We start from the raw sequence: 23,187 nt of genomic DNA on the forward strand, positions 1-23,187 counted from the left end.
TTTAAAAATCAAAGTGATGTTTGTACTAAAACCCAATAAATGCTCCTACACGATGTATAGAGCCCCGTAAATGCTGAGATGGGGGTGTTCATTGCAATTACCGTAATTTATTTGGCAATCAAAGAGTGAAACGTGCATCGATGAAGAGAGTGAGATACAGATTCCAATAGTAGTTTGGAAAGCTAATAAAAAAAAATCACATGGAGGTATGCTGACCATCTCCGTTTACGTATGCACGTACCTCTTAAGGCAGCAGATCATTTTCTGATTAAATATGGCTATGTCACTGTTTATTCCATTTACTTTCTACCTGATCTTTCATATTACTTCTTGCACAAGTGTTGTCTGAAGGCCTTATATGCACCAGACCCTTATCTGCAGACTTCTAGCAAGAATTTAGTATGTTTTATAATATTGTTTTGGTTGATTAGTAGAGATTTTTATCACGCATTGAAACGAGTGTCTGACACTGATCATTAACGAAACCTAGGACCATTTGCGGGGACTCCATCTATTTTTCTGCAATAGGTTGCAGGCCTCATTTGCCGCAAATAGTTAAAGCACAAACTGCATAGCATTTCCACTGATTAGATCTTAAGGCTGACAGGTTCTGCTTGTACAGCATCTCACTAGGTCTGCAGCTTGTCCTTGACTGGATGTTATACACACTGCAGCACAGGCAGAGAAAGCTCTTGATGTAGCTGGATCATTTCCAATTGTTCTTTGCATGTTCATCCCCTCTCCCGTCTTAACCATCCCATCCTCAAACCTCCTCCTACTTCTCCAGCCCCCCATCCCACCTAGCCGTACCACTTTAATCCATATCATTAATATTTTAAAGCCAGATGCTCGTGGTCATTGGCCAGACTGCAGTGCACCAATTTAATAAGAAGCTGGCTAGAACTCCGAGAGCAGTCATACTGTCTCCACCCTACGGAGGACCATTGCATCTGCTCAAGTGAGAAGCAATACACATAAGGCAGAATCCCCCTCGACCTTTGCTACATCCTAGACAGAATGGATGTCTTTAAGAAAGGTTTCTCCATAGCTAAGGAAGGTGTGGTGGCTGCTGCCGAGAAAACCAAGCAGGGTGTGACTGAGGCGGCAGAAAAGACCAAGGAAGGGGTGATGTATGTAGGTGAGTAGAAGTGTTTAGGTGGATAGATATTGCATTGTGTGCAGGGCATGCTATCAAGGTTTCGCCTTCCTACACTAAACACCTTCCTTGTCTGATCCTGCCTAGACTTGCCTAGCCCAAAATGTATCATGTGAATGAAACTTCCTACAAGGAACGTAGAGACAAAATGCTCACCTCGACTAAGGTGACTTGAAAAGGGTGTGAATACCTCGAACTGACCCCTTAAAGAACAGAAAAAGAGAGGGGATGTTATTCTCTTAGCATTGTGTTAAAAACAAACAAAAAAACAAAACAATAATTGTGGTAGAGTGCAATATTAAGCCCTTTACAAAGTTAATAGTGCCCTGAAGAACACTAGGCAATGTTTCTATCGAAGGGTGGCTATGGGTGTGGCTTGCACGTTTTTAAAGAAGAATTAGAGGGTCTTCCTTCATTGGGATTAACTGGTTAAACTCTGAATTGTGCTGAATTGAAGTCTACAGAGCAGAGTTTAGGATAAAGTTGCCAGAATGTGATTGGAGCTGAGTTGGGGAATTGTATGAGATCAGCAATGTTTATCTCGAATCTCAAATTGGACATGAATAAAAACCCTGAGTGCCAGCGGTATATGCTACGTTGGGTTAAATACTCCGACATATTAGCTGCAGTGATCTCTGTAAATACGGTGCACTGCTTGTGGGAAAGTTAATAAGGCACATTTTATGGGTGTCTGATTTTTGGGTGGGATTGAGTATGTCCCTTTCAAAGGGGTCAGTCTCCCTGTTTATCCTCCAGGTAGATCACTGCAGTTATACCCAATAAGAACAATTTCTACTCAACACAGGAATACCTAAAGATTTATAGGAATGATCAATCAAGACACTCCCAATAAATGGGTTTTATAATGAGCTCTCCGAGGTGCTGATGTTAAAACCATGCATGTTAAAGGGGTCTTCACTAAGGGTTAATTTTGAAAGTAATTAAAGTGTATACAAATGAAACAGATCTATTGTAAAAGTCAATACACAAAAAGTTAATTGTTCAAGCTATACACATATAACTAGAATTGTATGGCATTTTAAAATGAATTATTCAGACAGGGATATGTGTACGTATATAGACATATACATTGCTTCACTTATGTTATATATTCTTTAAATCCTGCTTTAAATCCTGTATGATCTCCAAATGTATATTTGAAAATAATGACTGTACCCAGGTACTGCTGTGACAAAAAACAGGAAAATCTAAAGTATTTATTTTACATAATAGCCTAACTTATAACTCAAATAGTCCCTCTCCTCTACGTTACCACCTCTGCTTAAAGGCAGTTCCAGGCAAAAACGGGAAGGTTAATTATATGTGGATTATTACAGCATTGCACAGCACATTCAGAAAATAATTTAAAAAAAAAGTAACACATTCACTTCTGGAAAGAGTCAAACAAGACCACTCATGTTATGTAATGTATCCCCTACAACCCGGTGATGTGCATAATATAGAAATATGTAAAACAGGTACATTTCATATATGTCACATATATGTAACAAGCAGGGATTATCATCTTCAAGTAGTCTGGCGAATGAAGAATGTGAATTTCATGATATATAGGTTAACTATACATATCAGGTTTTTTTTTGTTTTTTTGCAAGATACCAACATATTCAGCGGCGCTGTACAATGAGATTATTCCAAAGTCAGACTACCTGTAAAATGACAGAATTTTCCTATAGTATCTGTGTGCTGCAACACGAGACATTGCAAAATGACTTGCATTTTAAATCCACGGACAATTCCTAGTGGACGTACTGTATATTCATTAATAGGCAGAAGTCTGTATAATAGGGAGTGTTGTTTCTAGCCTATCAGAGACACCCTGTTCTCAGCCAATTTTTTGATGCAGTGTTTTTAAGATAAATTACAACTTGCCCGCATTGCTGAAAACACAGGCAGGTTTCTGTGTGTCATTGGGTGCGGCCACCCATAAATAATGGCTAATGAGTTTAAATCAGGGTGTGCCACACAGGCTGCAGTAGCATTTTTTCCTTATAAATTTAAGATAAAATATTCCACTTGGAGTATTAGACAGACAACGCCAAAATGCCCTCTAAAATCAATCACAGCGGATCACACCTTTTTATTGTTTAATACTTAGCAGGCTTGGAAAAAAATATTTTTTTTTCCGAATTACTTCCTTTTGGATTATTCAATTTTTTTTTTTTGGATCGGACCATTTTTTACATTTTTTTTTTAAAATTAGCCTTTCTGCTCAGTTAGAATAATTACAAACCGAACTGCATATTAATAGGAGAAATTAAAAAAATAATGAGAAAAAAGTGGCTATAGTGTCCCAAAAAAAAAGGAAAAAAATAAAAAAAGCTTTTTTGCTCATCACTCTCAGTCATCAGTGTTGCCCTCACTTGTCATGGCATAGGTTTCTGGAAGTTGTAGTTCAGTGGTTAGATTTCTACAGTAAAACACTGGCAAGTTGTCTACAACCCCATAAACCCTGTCTGTATCCAAAAAGTGTGCAAGAAGGCAGCTGGGTTGGTGAGCGCTCATTGCAGGTGCTGTGCAGCAAATTCAGTAACTTTGAATGTACTTTTCTTTTTTCTTTTTTTTCTTTACTGTATTCTGTTGTGATGTTTCTTTTATTTGAATAACATATAATGAAAAGAATGGGTCATTGTTAGCCCAGAGTATCCCTTTAATAATGTGAGAACGGGCCTTGGTACCGTTTTCAATCACAAAACAAACGGAAAGGCTCGTTCGTTGTCCGGTTTGTTTTGTGATTTGTCTATCTGATATTTCAGAGTTTTATTTGAAACGGAAGGCACAGCTCTAGCCTTCAGCAATATCATTAAACATTTAATTTAAAGTGACCTAGTTTTAGAAAAAGCTAAACAAAATGGGAGATAATGGGATGAGTTGTTAATTGATGGTGATTTACACATTTAGGTGTGGATGTCCACAAAATGTTTTATTAGTTCGCTTTGGGCACCTTCCAAATGGAGCAAATAGATCATCATAATTGGGCAGGGATCAACCCAAACCCAAGCCCTTCATTTATTCCAGGAATCCTGCTCCCCTGGTTCATACAGACATAATACAGATAATAATTACCTATCCAGACTGCTGCTTAGATTCCTTAACACTGAATTCTAGTTAATTGAAACATATACAGAGTTATTCACTAAACTGATGGGAATTCAAAGTTTCAAATTTAAGGCCAGAATAGTCTAACTGGAAAATTAAAGTCAACTATGCATCCAAGTCTACTACTTTGGCCTACAATGTGAACTTCACTTTCAATGTAGTTTGAATTCATGACAATTCTCACTTTAGTTAAAAACCTTGTTAGGCCTTTATAGCTGAGCTGTGACTTAGTTTAGTTGGAGATATATTTATTATTTTCATAAATGATTTCCAGTTCACTACAATTAAGAGGGCTTTTCACTAACATGAGACCCTCATGGCACTATAGTGCCAGGAAAAAGAGTATGTTTTCCTGGCACTATAGTGGTCCTTTAAAGGACCACTACAGACACCCAGATCACATCAGTTCAATGAAGTGGGCTGGGTGCCAGGTCCCTCTAGTTATAACCCTGTAGCTGAAAACAGGGTTTCACTGAGGGTTAATCCAGCCTCTTGTGGCTGTCTCATTGACAGCCGCTAGAAGAGCTTCCGCGATTCTCACTGTGAAAATCACAGTGAGAAGACGCTGAACGTCCATAGGAAAGTATTGACTAATGCTTTCCTATTGGCGGTTTGAATGTTCGAGTGGCTCTTGCCACGCATGCGCATTCAGAGCTAAGAGGCGGATCGGCGGCGGAGGGATCCCCAGTGCCAAGGGAGTCCGGCGCTGGAGAAAGGTAAGTGCTGAAGACACACACACACTCTCACGAACAGACGCATACACACTAGCTAACAGACACACACATTTACTGGCAGACACACACTCACTAAAAGACACCAAACAGACTCACTAACATACGCACACAAACTAACACTCTCAGTAACACACACAATAACACACTCACTGACACACACAAACTAACACACACACTGACACAAAAACTAACACTAACACATACACACACACGCACTCTAACACTAACACACACTCTAACACTAACACACACACACTCTAACACTAACACACACACTCTAACACTAACTCACACTCTAATACTAACACACACACACACACACACACTCTAACACTAACACACACACACACACACTAACACACACACACTTTAAAAAAAAAAAATGTAATACCCCAGCCTCCCTACCTGTGCTGAGGGGATTCCCAGGGGTCCAGTGGTATAGCTGGGTGGCCGGTCAGCGGGCAGGCTGGCGGGCGCTCGAGGGAGCACTCTCCCCTGAGTGCTCCCTGTTCAGCTCCCTTGCGTGCCGCGTACTGATGCCAGAGCCAAAATATGACGCGAGGGAGCTGGGCAGAGAGCGCTCAGGGGAGAGTGCTCCCTCGCACGCCCGCCAGCCCGTCCGCAGGGTGACACCAGGGCCAGCCTCGGGGGCCCTGAGGTGGCTGGCTCCTGGTCCCCCCAGGAAAAAGAGGCTGGCCACACTGGGTACATACCGGGTATGTACGCCACTGCCTACAGGGCTATTCACTAGTGAGAATGAATTCAAATAGAATTTCAAATTTAAGGTCAATTCTCTAATTCAGCCATGCTTCCAGTTCAGCTACTTTGGCCTTAAATTCAAAACCACTTTGAATTCTCACTTTAGTGGATAACCCTGCTAATATTCTAAGGAACTGTTTACAATATATCAGTCATCCACTCCAAAAGGCATTCATTTTGTCCCACCTTTCTATGTATTATGGGGTAACCACGGTGGTGTATCCTGGTTTTGTGCTGCCTAGGGCAGCACAAAACCCAGGCGTGCCCCCCCAACCCCTCCCCCCCACGTACCACCCCCACCTAACCCTTCCCCCCTGCCTGGCTTTTTTTGCCGCCCCCTGGAAAATGCCGCCCAAGGCAAATGCCTTGTTTGCCTCGCGGCTAAAACGTCCCTGGGTAACAAGGCACAATGGTCAGGGCCAAACATTCTGTGAGTTCCTTTACTTTATATTTCTGATCATGTTGTAACCAGTCTGGATGGACGTGCATTGCCTTCTATGCGTGAGACTGCACCTCTTTGGTAGACATGGAATAGGCTGATTATCTCCGTGGGTTCTATGGGACTGCCATTTTGTTAATCAGGAGATATGGCAACATTCTGACTTTCATCTATCCTTGTACCCACCCTGCGGTTTGTGAACTAAAGTGAGGCTTCAAGGTGTATTCAAGGTGAATTTCAAATTTAAAGTCAGAACAACTGAACTGGAAATATTCTTTCCTCAGCTAGGCTTTCATTGCGGCTACTTAGGCCTTATACAACCAGGGCCGCCATCAGAACTTTTGGGGCCCCTGACAAAGCACAAGGTCTGGTTCCCCCCCCCCCCCCCTCGGGCCCGCCCACGCCCTACCTAGTCCGCTGACAATGATGCGGGACTGAATGTGGTGTGTATAGTGGAAGTGAATTAGAATGTGTGTAATGGATGTAGTGTTTGTGTGTATTAGATACTGTTTGTGCAGTGAATGCAGCGTGTGTGTTTGTGTAGCGGATGCAGTGTGTATAGTGAACACAGAGTGTGTTTGAGTAGTGGATGAAGTGTGTGTGCAGTGATGTAGTGTGTGTTTGTGTAGTGGATGTAGTGTTTGTATGTACTAGATGAAATGTGTTTAGTGGATGCAGTGTCTGTAGTGGATGCAGTGTGTGTATTAGACGCAGTGTCTGTGTATAGTGAATGCAGAGTGTTTCAATTTGTGGTGGATGTAGTGTGTGTACTGTGAATACAGGATGTTTGTGTAGTGGATGCTGTGTGTACAGTTAATGCAGAGTGTATGTTAGTGTAGTGAATGCAGTGTGTGTGTCAGTATAGTGAATCCAGAGTGTGTGCATAGTTTAGTGAATGCAGAGTGTGTGTTAGTGTGTAATGAATGCAGAGTGTGTCAGTGTAATGAATGTAGTGTGTGTAAGTGCAGTGAATGCAGAGTGTGTGTAAATTTGTAGTGAATGCAGAGTGTGTGTTAATGTGTAGTGAATGCAGAGAGTGTGTTAGTGTGTAGCGGATGCAGAGTGTGTGTGTTAGTGTAGTGAATGCAGAGTGTGTTAAAGTGTAGTGAATGCATAGAGTGTGTTAGTGTGTAGCGGATGCAGAGTGTGTGTCAGTGTAGTGAATGCAGAGTGTTAATGTGTAGTGAATGCAGAGAGTGTGTCAGTGTAGTGAATGCAGATTGTGTGTTAGTGTAGCGAATGCAGAGTGTGTGTCAGTATAGTAGATGCAGTGAGTGTGTTAGTGTGAAGTGTATGCAGAGTGTATGGTATTAGTGTATTAGTGTATGCAGTATGTGTGTTGTGTTAGTGTATGCAGAGTGTGTGTTGTGTTAGTGTTTGCAGTGTGTGTGTAAATGTGCAATCTGGGGGGAAGAGAAAGGGGCATTTTCACATAAATTTGTTATTAAATTTAATTGAATGTTATTCCCCCCTCCATGCTTACCTGTGTCCAGGGAGGGGGAGATTCCATTCCCTGGTGGTCCGGTGGCATGGAAGGCCCCCAGGCTCCCTGTCACCGCAGAGGGGGCCCAGGCAGCAGACTGCATCTCCTCTTCTCCTCTCTTCTAATAACTCTCGCGAGACCAGCGGAGCATTGCCATGGTAACCGGGTCTCGCAAGAGTTATTAGAAGAGAAGAGGAGACACAGTGTGCTGCCTAGGCCCCCTCTGCGGTAACAGGGAACCGGGGGCCCGCGGCTGCACACATAGATAGCGATATCCGCTATCTATGTGTGCAGAGAAAGAAAGTGGGTCCCGGGACTGCCAGAGAAGTCCAGGCCCCCCAGGGCCGCCGGGCCCGTGACAACCGTCACGGTTGTCACCCCCTGATGGCGGCCCTGATTACAACAATCACTTTGGGATTTGATGCAGTGGTGGAAAGCTCAGGGGGCCCTTTGGCTGACCCATGTACTTAGGGCCACCTGATGGCCATCTTTGATCAGGTCCTGCTCAGCCCTGTGGTCCTTTGACAGTCTGACTGGGCCGCCTGCTCAGTGTGAAGCCGTGGTGCTGGGATGATGTGAGTACAAGTCACATCCTACTAGCTTTTTCAACGAGTCACACAGGAGAGGGCGAGAGGGGAAGACAATAGAGGGGAGAAAGAGCCTGGACCAGACTCCCATCAGACTCAGACAGATGCCACTGAACCCCAAGGAAGCTACTCTCCTGCATCAAAAAAGGTATTGAAGCAGTGGATGGCTAAAACTATGTAAATTGTGTTATCTGTGTCAGCGTGTGTGTATGTATCTGTGTGTGTACATGTGTATGTGCGCATCTGTGTGTCAGTGTGTGTGTATGTGTATATGTGAGTGTATCACTGTGTGTTTCAGTGTGTATGAGTCAGTGTGTATCTGTGTGTGTTTCAGTGTGTATGTGCAGGGCAGTGTATGTGCATATGCATAGCTCTACATACAAACACGTTCAAACACAAACACTAAAGTACACCAATGCTCTTAAATAGCAACAGTACATTGAAATGCCCATAGTACGCACAAATATATTTAACCACACAAAACATGTTTACATTGAAACACACACAATGCTCACAAAAACAGCTCTGTAAGGTTGAACACATTATAGATTTGATGTTTTTATATGTTTTATCTCTGTAGTTTCTCTTTTTCTATGTGACCTGACATACTTTAGTTAGCTGAGCTATATACTCTTGCACTTATTTATAAAATAGGCAGCAGTTATGTCTACTTGATTTTATACTTTAACTGCCTATGCCGTCTTAGCTGCATGCCAAAAATATTGATTAAAACTAATTTCAGACCCGGGTAGCTAAACTAGAAGCATAACAGACATGGAGAATGTTCTCAGTTTGGCTTTTTTTTGCCTTGAATGTGAAACTCACTTAAAAACTAACCTTGATAATCTGACATTTTTGTAATAAATTTGAAAATTCATTTTGCATTCTCACTTTAGTAGATAACCCTGTTAGCTTTTTTTTTTGTTTGTTTGTTTGTTTAATCACATTGTTGGGATAAGGTAAGATGTGTATTCATTTTGCTATGTATTGTATATGTGCTTTGTAATCATTTTAGGCTTACACCAATGTTAATATATATAATGTGGATAGCCCCTCGATTTTCTGTCTTGTATCGTTAATATAAAATGATGTCATCACATTGTTTGTAGGGTTTTATGCGCCTTTTTCTGATTGTTTCTGTGCAATTTCTAGCAGACTGTCAAACTAATATAGGAATGCTTACAGTATGCAACTGTCAATCCAAAGACCGGCTCCCCTTGTGGATATAATGAGCATTGCATGAGACCTGATAAAACTGCATACTCATTGCACTGAATTTAGCTGCTATTTTCTCAATGACTGACATCATTTCCCAACCAAAATATCAACAATGGGACCGCACCGATGGAATGCATAGATGAAAAGCATTAACAAAAGGGAAGGGTTGCCAATATACATACGTTAAGGGATTCAATATACTGAAGTTTATTCTTAATTTGTTTTATTAAAGCCAGGGCAATGGAAATACTTTTTTTCATTTAGGTTCCCAGAAAGACTTGTGGAATCTGAATCACAGTTTTTCTGGTGTGTTGCACATCATTACTTATCAAGGTTATATAACTAACAGGAATAATACATTAACCCCTTAGTGACCAGACCGTTTTTCAATTTTCTTACCGTTAAGGACCAGGGCTGCTTTAAAATTTCTGCAGTGTTTGTGTTTAGCTGTAATTTTCATTTACTGTACCCACACATATTATATACCTTTTTTCTCACCATTAAATGGTCTTTCTAAAGATACCGTTATTTTCATCATATCATATAATTTACTATAATCTTTTTTATAAAATATGATAAAATAATAAAAAAAAACACTTATTCTAACTTTGACCCCCAAATCTGTTATGCTTTTACAACCTTCTAAAAAAACACGCTAAATAGCTTCTAAATTTTGTCCTGAGTTTAGAAATACCCAATTTTAACATGTTCTTAGCTTTTTTTTTGCAAGTTATAGGGCAATAAGTACAAGTAGCTATTTCCAAACCATTCCCTCCCCCTCCCCCCAAAAATTAACGAATGTTACATTATAACACTGATATCTGACAGGAATCCCTGAATAACCCTTCACGTGTATATATATGTTTTAAAAGAAGACAACCTAAGGTATTAAACTTGGGGTATTTTGACTCTTTTCATGCAACCATTTTACCACCAATTTATGCCAAATTTTAAAAAAATTATAATGTACTGGGAACTTTAAGGGTTACTGCCAAAGGACACCCCAATATGTGTTCAGCACCATCTCACAGTGATACCACCCATGTATAGGTGTGTCGTGTTCTCTGGGGGCTAAAAGACTTTATTTGGAGGGTGTGCATTCCAGTTTTCCAACTTGGAATTTTAACAGCTGGTCATCATGCACCCATGTCCTATTTGGGACATTTTTGAAGCCGGCCAATGTAATTTACCACCATCAAACAATATATGTTTGAAAAGTAGACACCCTAGGGTATTTCAAATGGAGGTATTTTAACACTTCCAATGCACTAATTCTACCACCATGCTTTGTCAAACTTTTGGGTAGTCATTTTTGTGTTATTTTTCTCTCACATTGTAATTTAGGCATGGATTCTCCATTCCTGTTGTGTGTTACTGACAAAGAACACCCCAATATGTGTTCAGAAACATCTCCTGACTACAGTGATACCACCTATGCATAGTTTTGTTGGGTTGTTTTGGGGGTGCAATGCCAAACCTCTGGCATGTGTTTTTCATATTTGTCCTATCTTTTTTGCCTATCTTCTTTTTGGGGGCCTTTTTACATTTCCCAATTTATTTTCTTGCCATGAATGTGCATCTATTTGAAAAGTTGACACCCCAAGGTATTGTAGATGGAGTGTTTTGATGCCTTTGATGCAACCGTTTTCTCAAAACAAATTAGAGAAAATGTGTGGTGGTAATTTTTCAAATGTCATTTTTACACACCCAAAAAAGAACTGAGCAGGAAATGTAAAAAAACAACAAAAAAACGGACCAGTGTGTGGTATCACTTGAAGCAGTAAATTGCAACCTTTTTGTACCAGGCCCTTGTCTTCCAATGTTCTGCTGGGTAGCCTTGGGTCCCGGCATTCATGTGCATTTTACTTTGATACGTACCATCTACCTAGATACTGCTGAAGACCATGTACACTCCTTCATGGCAATGGGTTCCCTGATGGCAGTGGCCTGTTTCAGCAGGATAATGCACCCTGCCACACTGCAATTGTACAGTAATGGTTTGAGGAACTTGAAAAAACATGACATTTGCTCAAGTGTTTTATGGGTGAAGAGTATTCTAGATTAACCCCAGTTTATAAAAATGATGATTTCAATGAGAAATCAATGAACTATGGAACTCCCGCTGGTTGTCAATCAAACAGCCGGGAATGTTTGCAACTTATTTCCATTAGAGTGTAGAGTGTAGAGAGGATCTGCCGCTAATGATCTGCAGACTGTTTTAATGTTGTGGTTGATAAGTGTGTATATATATATATATAGTAATTTTTGAGAGAGAACATTTTTTAAGATTAAACAAATACTATTTTGCTGTTGATTTTTCCAGCACTTTCAAAGTCAGAACCTGTATTATTCCAGGTTTCTGTAATTTTCCAGCGAGACGTTACAAGCCAAGACCGCCGTTAAAATATCCATTTGACAGAAAGTCCTACAATGAAACATGGGTGCGGTTTCTGTGCTTTGCTTTAGAAAATGATCTATTCACACCCACAGGCTTACTTAATTATCCTGGGAAAATAACACAGGGCAGGTACAGCATATAGACGACATCTAGCTAAACATGCTGTAACTTGAGATTCTTCATCCATCTCCGTAAACGCCTTAATATGTAAAACTTAATAAGCAGGTTTTTCATAATTCATGAATGAATACTTCTTTAACATTCTGTGCTCCGGATGACAGGGGGAAAAGATGTCTAGTTTACAGCAATAGGTCTTAGTTCACAGACAAGTTCACATTTTTACAACAAAAATACATACATGTATACTTTATATCTTATATGTAGTCACATAAATGGGAGGGGATTTCATTTTTTTTGCTCTTTGCATTTTTATTTAAATTTGTTTCAACTCTCAGTCACACGATGAAGGCAGGCCTTTATTTTCTGCTTGCTACTAAGATGGGTTTTTGCAGCCGAATGTTATATTGTATTATTTTGGGACTGTAACTATTTTAAGTTAAAAGCTACAGAAACGGCTATGGAGAACATGTGATAACCCTGTGGAACACCGCAAGTCATCTTCAATGCCTCCGTAAATCAAATAGGACTCCACCATTTAAAGTCTTTATTTGTGAGGAAAGTTCAACTTGTCTATAACATATTTTTTCTCTTTCAAAATCACAGAACACATGAGGTATATTGTTGTGTACGTCAACTTCCTTTCGCAAAGGAAAAAAACATGTGAATGCGGAGGGGAAGGTGGGGGCAATGTAAAAGGTCAAGGAGTTAACCCTGTCATGACTAACATGTTCATGGCACCAACTTAAAAAAAACGTGTCCTTTCTTGCATGAAAAAAAAATGTATTAGGATATTATTCTGCAAACTGAATTTATTATACTGGAATTTACAGGATAAAAAAGTTAAACAAATAGGTACAATATATAAAAGAAATTAGAGCAGTCACATGGAGGAATAAATGTTATGGCAGTATTTTACCCACGAGTCTGGGCAAAATTTCAGAGTGCTCTTGCAGGAGACAGGTCAAGTCCATACGAAGTAGGCCGAAATGGAGCAAGTCACGGTTGGTAAGAGGGATTAAATGTGGCTACAAATCTATATATCAGCTGGCAAACTATTTTTGAATGGTTTGACTTCTTACCTGGGGTCCCACCTTCACTCTCAGCCAATGAGCAAAGCCCTGCACTGTAGGGCTTAGATCAGGAGAGCTAACAGAAATTCCTGCTTAGGAGCTTCCGGCTCTGCGGTGTTAGTAGTGGAGACGGGGAGCAGTGCCCAGTAGACATCAGATAAGAAGTCAAACTGTTCACTCCTGGCACCATAACAACTACACTGTTATAACCAAATGTTTGTCTGTGTGTAATTATTTGTTTGTATAAACCGTTGCCTTCCGGCAATTAGGGACCCACATAAATAGTATGTGGATGGAATTTTAGGTCCCGTGCCAGTGATTAAGGACCACTGCTCTCTGCAGATCTAGACATACTGTAGAAAGTCTTGTCGTGGCAACAATGCTGTAAGATTATGGTCATATGATGAAAGAAACACATTTATCATGTTAAAAATGACCAAGTGTGGTTCTGAACGTGTTTGTTAAATTATATGCCAATTAAATGCAAATTCTGTTGTAACGAATACGATGAAGACATTCACAACTTGTGCAATGACAATTGCAACATCTTTATCTCCCCTTTAGGTGCCAAAACCAAGGAGGGAGTAGTACACAGTGTCAACACAGGTAATAAACAAAATCCTGACATACAAAATATATATAGATAATATTAGAAAACCAGTAAAAATCATTGTTTTGATATGCCTTGATCCTGACCTAATTACTTTTATATGTGGGGCAGCAGTATCCATACATATTACTCTGTGTAATATTGTAGGGTAAGCTTTTCAAATGATTATTACAATACTTTATTATAATAATTTAATATTTTGATATTTTTTTATACAATGATATATATTTTTACATATGATATGTTTTGAAATTTTAGAAAAAAAAAAAACAATTATCCAAGTTTTTCCAAATATATAAAATCATTTAAAAAAAACTTATCCAGAAATATTAAATCAAGGCCATAATCCTCAATTAAGTCACTAAGAAAGTGAAAAATAAGTGGCATTTATTTACCAGTATCAAAAATGTTATTGTATTTGCACAAGTATTATTATTATAATTATTTATAAAGCGCCAACAAATTCTGCAACTCTGTACAATGGGTGGATGAACAAACACGTAATTGCAACCCTACAGGATCAGAGGGGTTGAGGGCCTTGCTCAATGAGCTTACATGCTAGAGGGAGTGGGGCATAGTGACACAAAGGGTTAGGGTAGGAGTAGAAAACTAGGTTGCTAGGATAGTATTCACTATATGACATATTGTAAAGCACTACGGAATCTGTTGGCGCCATATAAATGGCGATAATCATAATAATATGACAGTTGCAGGAGAGGAAGTATTTCGGGGGGAAAAAAAAGAGTATATCATGGCGTAACAAACACACACAAAATATACTAACAAACAAAAAGAAACAAAATACAGATTGGAAACAATTCTCACCTTCGTCATCGCATATAATATATAATAAAGCTGTCACAGCTATAAGTTTACTTTGGATTTTGGGGATTGAGTAGATTTTTAAGATTATTCTCAGATTTTTGACACTTTGACAAATGAACTTGTCATCTTGACATATAATAGCTATAAACATAATGAATACACACATATATATATATAATTGACTAATGGCGCACAGCTGAGAGTTCTACCTGTAATCCTTAAGGTATTTAACATTAAATCAGGTTTCCAAATATATCTTTGACATTAATAGAGGAAACAGATAATAGACAAAACATAATTTACAAAGGAATTTGCCGCTGTGAGTGCAGGAAGCTACGTTTAAAATATTTATGATCTTCCTTGCTTTTATTGAACGTTTGTAGTGGCTGAAAAAACGAAAGAGCAGGCCAGTGTGGTGGGCGGAGCCGTGGTTACTGGAGTGAATCAAGTAGCCACCAAGACCGTTGAAGGAGCAGAGAACGTCGTCACCACCGCTGGTGTTGTAAAAAAGGTACGTGTGATGAGGACGTTGTTCCGGCTTATTTTTGGAAAAAAAAAAAAAAGTCTGAAGCGCAGAATAGCAACATATCCTGTTTTGTCACAAAACTTTAAACTGCAACAGAAAAGATATATCAGGAAAACAGATATCGAGTAGACAGTCTGTGATTCCTGTGTGACCTCAAACTTGACCTCTCAAAAAACAAAAACACACCAACAAAACAGTAAAGACAAAACAATGTCTGCAGAGCTTAAACACTGAAGAAGAACTATAATATAATAGTGTACTTAATAATAAGGATAAATATTCTTGAAAAATACTGCTGAATAATTCGCAGTAGAAATGAGATCTATTATCTTTATATGCGTATTGTAGAAGGGATAGGTAACGGCTGGACCTCCGCTCCAATAATTGTCGTCCAAACTTTTTATGGTTTTCAGTAATAAAAGGGCAGGTGAAACATGATTACTGAGACACTGATTTCTTTACTTAACAGTGAATTGTAATGAATTTGAATCTAAATGGGAAAAACTCAGGTTAAAATAAATAAAATAAAATGGAAAAACCTCCTCATGGTGGTCATCACATCACAACGTATCTTACCGATGTTACTGCTTAACTAGTAAATCCTGGTGTTCCATTAAAAAAAAATAACACTCATGTTGAAAATGTACTTCTCATAGATTTGCACTTGGCTACAGATTTCCATACTTTTGTCCAATATTAAGAGTTGGATTTTTTTTTATCTGCTAGTTTAGTCTTTATTTTTCAAGTCAAATCGCCACAACAGACCGCTCTGTGACACAATCTCCAAGTAAAATGAAATATAAAAAAAGTTATTTCATGAACTGGATCTGAAATATTCAGTGCAGTACTGCTTCGTTGGGTGCCTGCATAGCATACTGTGTCTGTGCCAAACTATAGATTAAATGAGATCAAGGGTGCAGTACCCATATTGTGCCACTAGGAAGGAGTGTTGCAAAGCTATGGTGAGACTCCTATTCCAATCTTAGTACGGTTAACACTCAGCGGCCATTAACCACTTAGAGACTAGTCTTCACAATGGGAAAAATGTATACAAGTGTTAAAATGCAAGACCAAATTCAAAAATAAGGCTGCCTTATCCATATTAATTTTTCACTGGGGTTAAGAAAGGTTAAAACACAAGAGAGAACTGAAAACAGTTTAAGGGTGGGTAGTTTCTCAGTGAAAGAAAGGTAATGGCACATGATGTAATGTGCATGGGATGTTTTATGAGATTAAATAAACGTTTATGGACATGTTTTAACTGTACCAGAGGGATAGGCAGTTTAATATGGTACATGATGGGTTAACATAATCCTTAAATTAGGCTGCATTTGAACATTTTTAGATCCTCTTTGTAAATACCCGAGAGGGTTCTTCACTAAACTCCGACGTGCAGTGAATTGTAAAGCAATTTTCGAACTATAGGCAAAACGTGCTGGTTTGGAATGGCAGCTTGGCTATTTGAGCCTAAATTATAAAATACGGAGTTCAGCGAATAAGCCCCAACATGTGTAAACTGGGAAAGTTGGCTCTGGCCCATTACGAACGTGTGTGCTTATTTTAACTATATGCAGGTATACTAACATTCCCCAACAGCTAGGATTGGAATTGTTGTGGAGTTAAATGTTCTTGTTGCTTCCAGAAAATCACCCACATCAAATAATAAAAAAAAAATAGAATAGAAATGTATTTGTATGAGAAACTGTAAACACCCCCCCCCCCCCCATCCTCCAGGACAAGATACCTTTAACAATTCTTCATCAACAGAAAAGGAGGCATATTTACTAAACTGTGACAATTACTACAGGGAGCTAAATTCCGATACAGAATTTGATAGGAAAAGATCGTAAAATGGAGAGAGTGAAGAAAAGAGGCCGGGTGGTCCAAGTGCAGATATCGCATGATATATTAAATAAGTGGTTCCCAAGCTGGCACTCGAGGCATGCCAACAGTCCAAGTTTCTTTTGTGGAACATAACTGGGAAATGCATAAATCATGTGCCCTTGGCATGCCTCGAGGACAATCTGGTAACCATTCAATTTAATAACTGATGGAAAGGTTGAGAAATAAGTCCGTCATAGCTATAATTGTTTTAAATGGGGATAGCTAGGAAAGGAATGTTAACAGAGAAAAACTGCAACATTTCAAGATCGGAACATAAAAGACAAAAATCAACTTGTAATTAACACTAACTGGGTTATTTACTAAAATGAGAATTGTTGGGAATTCAAAATGAAGGCCATGTAACTGAACTTGAAGCATAACCGACTTGGAGAACCTTTCCTGTTTTTATTTTCCCCCTCTGTTAATAACATTTTCTCAGTTGATCTGTGAATCAAATGGCGGCAAATTGCTTGTATCGGTGTACTACAAAACATATACATATTATCACATTGTGTGTATATTTTGCAGCATGCTGATTGGCCAATCAGTGTGTATAAATATTATGTATATAGTTTGCCGTACACAGCACACATTATCTCATCATTTGGTTCACCGATCAAGTGAGATAAAAGTAATCAATAGAGGGAAAAAGAGTCAGAACAGTTAATAAATATATATTTATATATTCTATAATTAGTTAACATATTATATATACCTGTATTTATGTATTGCTCCTCATGTTTTTTGGCTATTGCTCACTTCTCACTTTATCTATGAAAAAAAATCAACAAATATTGACTGTCCTCTAGCCAAATCATATGAACATTTCAGCCATCACGTTAGTCCTTTTCTCAGTTATACAGAGATATGGAATTCAGCCCAACAGCCAGTTGGCCCAAACTCAGCCGAATCTCGATTCAGCTGAATCCGAATGCTCAAGTCCAGTGCTTAATTTTAATTACTTAATAATGAATTGTGCGGACCAGGTAAGCAGTTATTGTTCTGAGTATCGCCATCCTTTTAAATCACTTTTATTGAATTCTTATACAGGAAGACCTTGCGAGGCCTGGCCAACCAGAAGCGGCTGATGCAGAAGAAGAACCAGCAGTGGAGGCCACAGAAGACACTGAGAAGGTGGGATATTAAATAATTATAACGACTTTAGGACATGGTTGAAAGTCTGCATTGAAGTTGATATATGCTAGTCCACACTATGTTTGTGTTTTTTGTTTTTTTTTTACATCTTGGTTTGACAAAGGCTCTTACTGGGACCAAAACGTCGCCTCTGTTTCAGTAAAAAAAAAAATATGCCTTTACATTTACCCTTCGATTGCCCGGACAACTTTCAATTCGAGCACCCCAACAGTCCATCCAGGATTTAGACATTTCTCAGTTGTGTTTTTGTCCGAGGATTCTGAGAAAACCGGGATTGTTTATTTACGAGGAGGACTTGGTTTGGGACTGGGTCTTATGACTAAACAAGACTGAACGTTGTACTCTTTTACATGTAGTAGAAAACAGGCTTCTAGACATTTCTGTTCACCCACCATACGGGCTTTAATTTCACAAATCTGATTATCTGTTTTTTCTTTATATTATGTGCAAGTATGGTATTTACATGGGATTTAGAAATATAATTCGAAACAATTTATTTGTGCATTAATCCTTTTTGTTTTTCTTTCTTATGGAGCTTTGCAATACTTTGCATTTTATTTCCATTAACCCCTTAAGGACACATGGCATGATTCCCTTTTATCCCTGAAGTTTGGTCCTTAAGGGGTTAAACTCTGAGATATATTTATTAACACTAAACATTCTGAAATCGGCATAACAGAGAAAGAAAAAGAAGACTCATTTTACAGCTTTTAGTGGCACAGCCAGAACAAGTTACTAGTACATACACGATTTCAGGAACATTACCTTTCTGCATTCTGAATCTAATTACACATGTACGAGCAAAGGATAAGCTTAGCCCGGCCTTGACTGCGCTGTTGCTTTTAAAACTAGCTTGGTATTGCAAGTTGTATTGTGCCTGATCGGCCACTAGGAGTGCTCAAGGTCTAAAAACACAGAATGTGTGTTATGACTTACATTATAATACACCTTATCCAGAATTCAAAGCTACATTATCTGATACTAAATCATGCATTCTTTTCAATATTTAAACAATATTTTCTACAACTACAACTAGTTTTATTGTATTTTGGAGTGATTTCCAAGTGACTACTAATGTTACTGATATGAAATGTTGAAACAAAATGATTTTCATCAGTTATTGAAATCTGTGATTTTTTTTCTTCTTTTTTTAAAATACATGGTAAATAGTGATGTCCCGAACAGTTTGCCAGGAACCGTTCGCCGGCGAACATAGCGTGTTCGAGGTATGTTCGGTCCGCCCCCTATTCGTCATGGAGGTGGGGGGGTCTGGGAGGGAGGGTCTGCTGCTGATTGGCTGGAATGTGTCTGTTGACTGTGAGGTACAGGGTCAAAGTTTACTCAATGATAATGAATATGGGGCGGACCGAACATTGCGCGTGTTCGCGACCACGAACACGCTATGTTCACCGGTGAACGGTTCCCGGCGAACTGTTCGGGACATCACTAATGGTAAACTTTATCAAACTTTATTAATTGTTCAAAACACGTTAGGTTCATTTTCCAGTGTAAAGAAGTTAAAGATAGCCAAGTGAGACCAGGATGTAGTAGATTATTGTTAAAAGAAGAAATAGGCTACCATGTATTCTACTGCTTTAATCTCCTCCAGCCGACGTAGACTATTTTGTTTGATAGTTACTTCCTGGTTTTCCCAGAAGGCAGGTACCAGCGACTTTGCCGCATTCAGCAAATGTCTTCGAATAGATTTTTTTTATACTAAGAAACAGTGGCGGAATTTGTAAATATGTCCTTGATATGTCCTAACCATTTTCTGCAAAAGTTGAATAGTCGGACATTCCCACCATATGTGTTATGGATTCTATCCCCTCACCACATTTCCAACAATTCGAGGGAACCAAAAGGAATATTCTGTGTAGTAGTTCCATGATGCATTAAAGGGACACTATAGGCACCCAGACCACGTCAGCTAATTAAAGTGGTCTGGGTACAGTGTCCCTATTGCACTTAGTGCTGCAATGTAAAATATTGCAGTTCCAGAGAACTGGTAGACAGCTACTGCAGGTGCTCCCTGGCTGCTAACAGACTTTTGGTCTGGTAACTGGCACTGGATGTCATCATGCTCTGCATGAGAACTTCTAGCGTCAGTTGTCTCCTCATAGCAAAGCATTGATTCAGTGCTTTCCTGTGGGGAGGCCTAATGAGCATGCATCATTTGCTGTGCATTTATGTCAGAGGAGGTGGAGCCATGACCAGCATTGAGGGACATTGGTACTGGCATTAAGTAAGTAAATAAAGGGTTTTTAACCCTTTATACATGTAGGTGGGGGGCACGAGGGAGGGGTGAGGCAGAGGGAGCTATAGTGCCAGGAATACAGCTTTGTATTCCTGCCACTTATAGTAGAGCTTTAACACTGTGATAAGAGTTTATCATTTATTTCTTGATATTGTGAGCTAACGGACCTCTTATGTTGCAGTATTAGGATTTAGCGCATTGGCATCTAGAGTTTTTCCTGCATGTGTTCCTCTTCCACAGCCATCAACAAAGACTGTTATGGACCTGAAATGCATCTTTCCATCCTAGCACCTCTTACCTGTTTAGAGTGCTAGGACAAAAGTGTTGGATTTTCATATATACATATTTTTCTAGGGAAGTGGGTGTAGACCCTCATCCCAAGTCATTTAGGGTATGAATGCTGTCTGTTGTTAATATCTGACAGATTGGAAAAGGTTGTCCCTGTCCCAGAAATCACAAGTCTTTAGCCGTTAAACCACCAGCCAGGTTTATATTGTAGGTTAATTAAATCATTGGGCCTGAAGTTGGGGAAATTTGTGCAGTTTTAGGAACCGAGAACCAAACTTTAAGGGTATGTGAGGCTGGAGTATGTGTATATATATATATATATTATAAATTTGTGAGTAGCGACCATGAAGAGGTGAGTAGAGTGTGTAATCTTTGCTAACAGGATTGAGTGCTCTCCAGCTGTCCACAAGTTGCACCCTCTGAGGAGCCACCTTAACTGTACTTATTTCTCTTTGTAAAATGCAACTTCATAGTGTGGATGAATCCAATTTGGGGTCCATGGGTCTAATAAAGTCCCCACACCCACATTCAAGGATCCTTCAACAAAGCTGCTCAATTTTATAAGAGTGCCAAAAAAATCCAGCCTGGCCCCTAGTAGGTGCATATACAGAAGCCAGAGCAGGGCCGGTGCAAGGATTTTTGCCGCCCTAGGCAAAACAAATTTTGCCGCCGCCCCAATATGTCCTGCACACCATGTGACATCACAATGCCCCACCCATATGCTCTGCCATATGGGCCAACATCAGTCTTTACAAAGTGTCTTTTATCTGAAAAGACTGTGTTTACATTAAAAAGCCTACAGGCACAGGCTATAGACACCGGGACCACTACATTATGCTGTAGTACTTCTGGTGACTATAGTATCCATTTAATGTGAGATAAATTAGAGATTAGTGCCACTAATAATATATTGGATTGCCTACTTACCACCAGATGAGGACAAGAGGATAATGATGGGCTCAGTCTGGCTCCACAGGTCTGGTGTAGAAGAGGCTCTCTGGAGACTGTTTTTAACAGTGCTCACAACAATTAACGAACAGGAAGCATCTCCATTTTTTAGGGCCCCTTACACAGCTCAAGGCCAGGGCTTGACCGTGAGTATGCCTACAATGACCACCCATAAATACCTACATGGCCCACCCATGAGTTCTCTCACAGGAAGTGGAGTGTATGTGTGTAGGGGATGTTTTATGTGTTATTGTAGAGGATGCAATGTGTGTGTGTTCTTATGGAATGTAGTGTATAGGGATACCAATTTGTGTAAGGGATGTAGTGTGTTTATAGGGGATGCAGTGTGTGTTTGCGTGTAAGGAATGCATTGTATGTTTCTGTGTGTGAGTGTGTGTGTAAGGGGTGCAAGGTGTGTTTCTGTGTATGTAATTGAATGCAGTGTGTGTCTGTAAGGGGTGCATTCATTGTGTAAGAGATGCATTTTGTTTATGTGTGTAAGAGAATGAGTGTTTGTGTGAACGTAAGGGATGCATTGTGTGTTTCGGGTGTGTTTGTGTGTGAGTTGGAATGCATTGTATGTTTCTGTGTGTGTGTGTGTGGGGGGGGATGCATTATGTATGTGTGTAGTGTAAAAGAGAGGGTTTGTGGGGTAGGATAGGGACTAAGAGGGGAGCAGCTCTTTATTTTTATAAATTAGTTTCATAGTGCTCTCCCCTTCTGTCAATTATTTGATTTCCCCTTCCCTCCTGTCCCTCCGTGTTCTCCCCTTCTGTCCCTTAGTGCTCTCCCTTGGCCCCCTGTCCCTCTGCAGTCCCCCCTTGGTGGTCTTCTCACTCCCCCCTCTCCCCCTTAGTGGTCCTCCCCCTCCCAAACCCCTTAGTGGTCCTCCCCCTCCCAAACCCCTTAGTGGTCCTCCCTCTCCCAAACCCCTTAGTAGACCTTCCCCTCCTCCCCCCTTAGTGGTAATCTCCACCCGCAGTGGTCATTACCCTCTACCCCCCCTTAGTGGTCCTTACCCTCCTCCACTCTCCTTAGTGATCCTCCCTCCTAACCCCCCTTTGGTGGTCCTTCCCCCCCTTAGTGGTCCTCCCTCTCCTAAACCCCTTAGTGGTCCTTACTCCCCCCTCCCCCAATGGTCCTTACTCCCCCCTCCCCTCCCCTAGTGGTCCTTACTCCCCCCCTACCCTCCCCTAGTGGTCCTTACTCCCCACCTCCCCTCCCCTAGTGGTCCTTACTCCCCCCTCCCCTCTCCTAGTGGTCCTTACTCCCCCCCCTCCCCTTAGTGGTCCTTATTCCCCACCTCCCCTCCCCTAGTGGTCCTTACTCCCCCCCAGTGGCCCTTACTCCCCCCTACCCTCCCCTAGTGGTCCTTACTCCCCACCTCCCCACCCCTAGTGGTCCTTACTCCCCTCCTCTAGTGGTCCTTACCCCCCTCCCCTCCCCTAGTGCTCCTTACTCCCCCTCCACTAGTGGTCCTTACTCCCCCCCTCCCCTCCCCTAGTGGACCTTACTCCCCCCGTCCACTAGTGGTGCTTACACCACCCTCCCCTCCCCTAGTGGTCCTTACTCCTCCCCCCTCCCCAATGGTCCTTACCCCTCCCCTAATGGTTCTT

General features: G+C 40.3%; 1 protein-coding gene across 1 annotated transcript in view; it reads left to right on the plus strand.

Moving 5' to 3' along the window:
• Positions 1-790: 790 nt before the first annotated feature.
• Positions 791-23,187, plus strand: part of SNCG (synuclein gamma) — a 29,482-nt gene continuing 7,085 nt past the window's right edge. The window contains exons 1-4 of the mRNA XM_063433612.1: positions 791-1,138; positions 13,646-13,687; positions 14,900-15,027; positions 17,977-18,060. Coding sequence (XP_063289682.1) covers positions 1,018-1,138; positions 13,646-13,687; positions 14,900-15,027; positions 17,977-18,060 — 375 coding nt within the window. The 5' untranslated portion in view covers positions 791-1,017. The remainder of the gene's footprint in view (positions 1,139-13,645; positions 13,688-14,899; positions 15,028-17,976; positions 18,061-23,187) is intronic.

The sequence above is a fragment of the Pelobates fuscus genome, chromosome 10, assembly GCF_036172605.1.
Source record: "Pelobates fuscus isolate aPelFus1 chromosome 10, aPelFus1.pri, whole genome shotgun sequence".
In the NCBI taxonomy this organism is placed as follows: domain Eukaryota; kingdom Metazoa; phylum Chordata; class Amphibia; order Anura; family Pelobatidae; genus Pelobates; species Pelobates fuscus.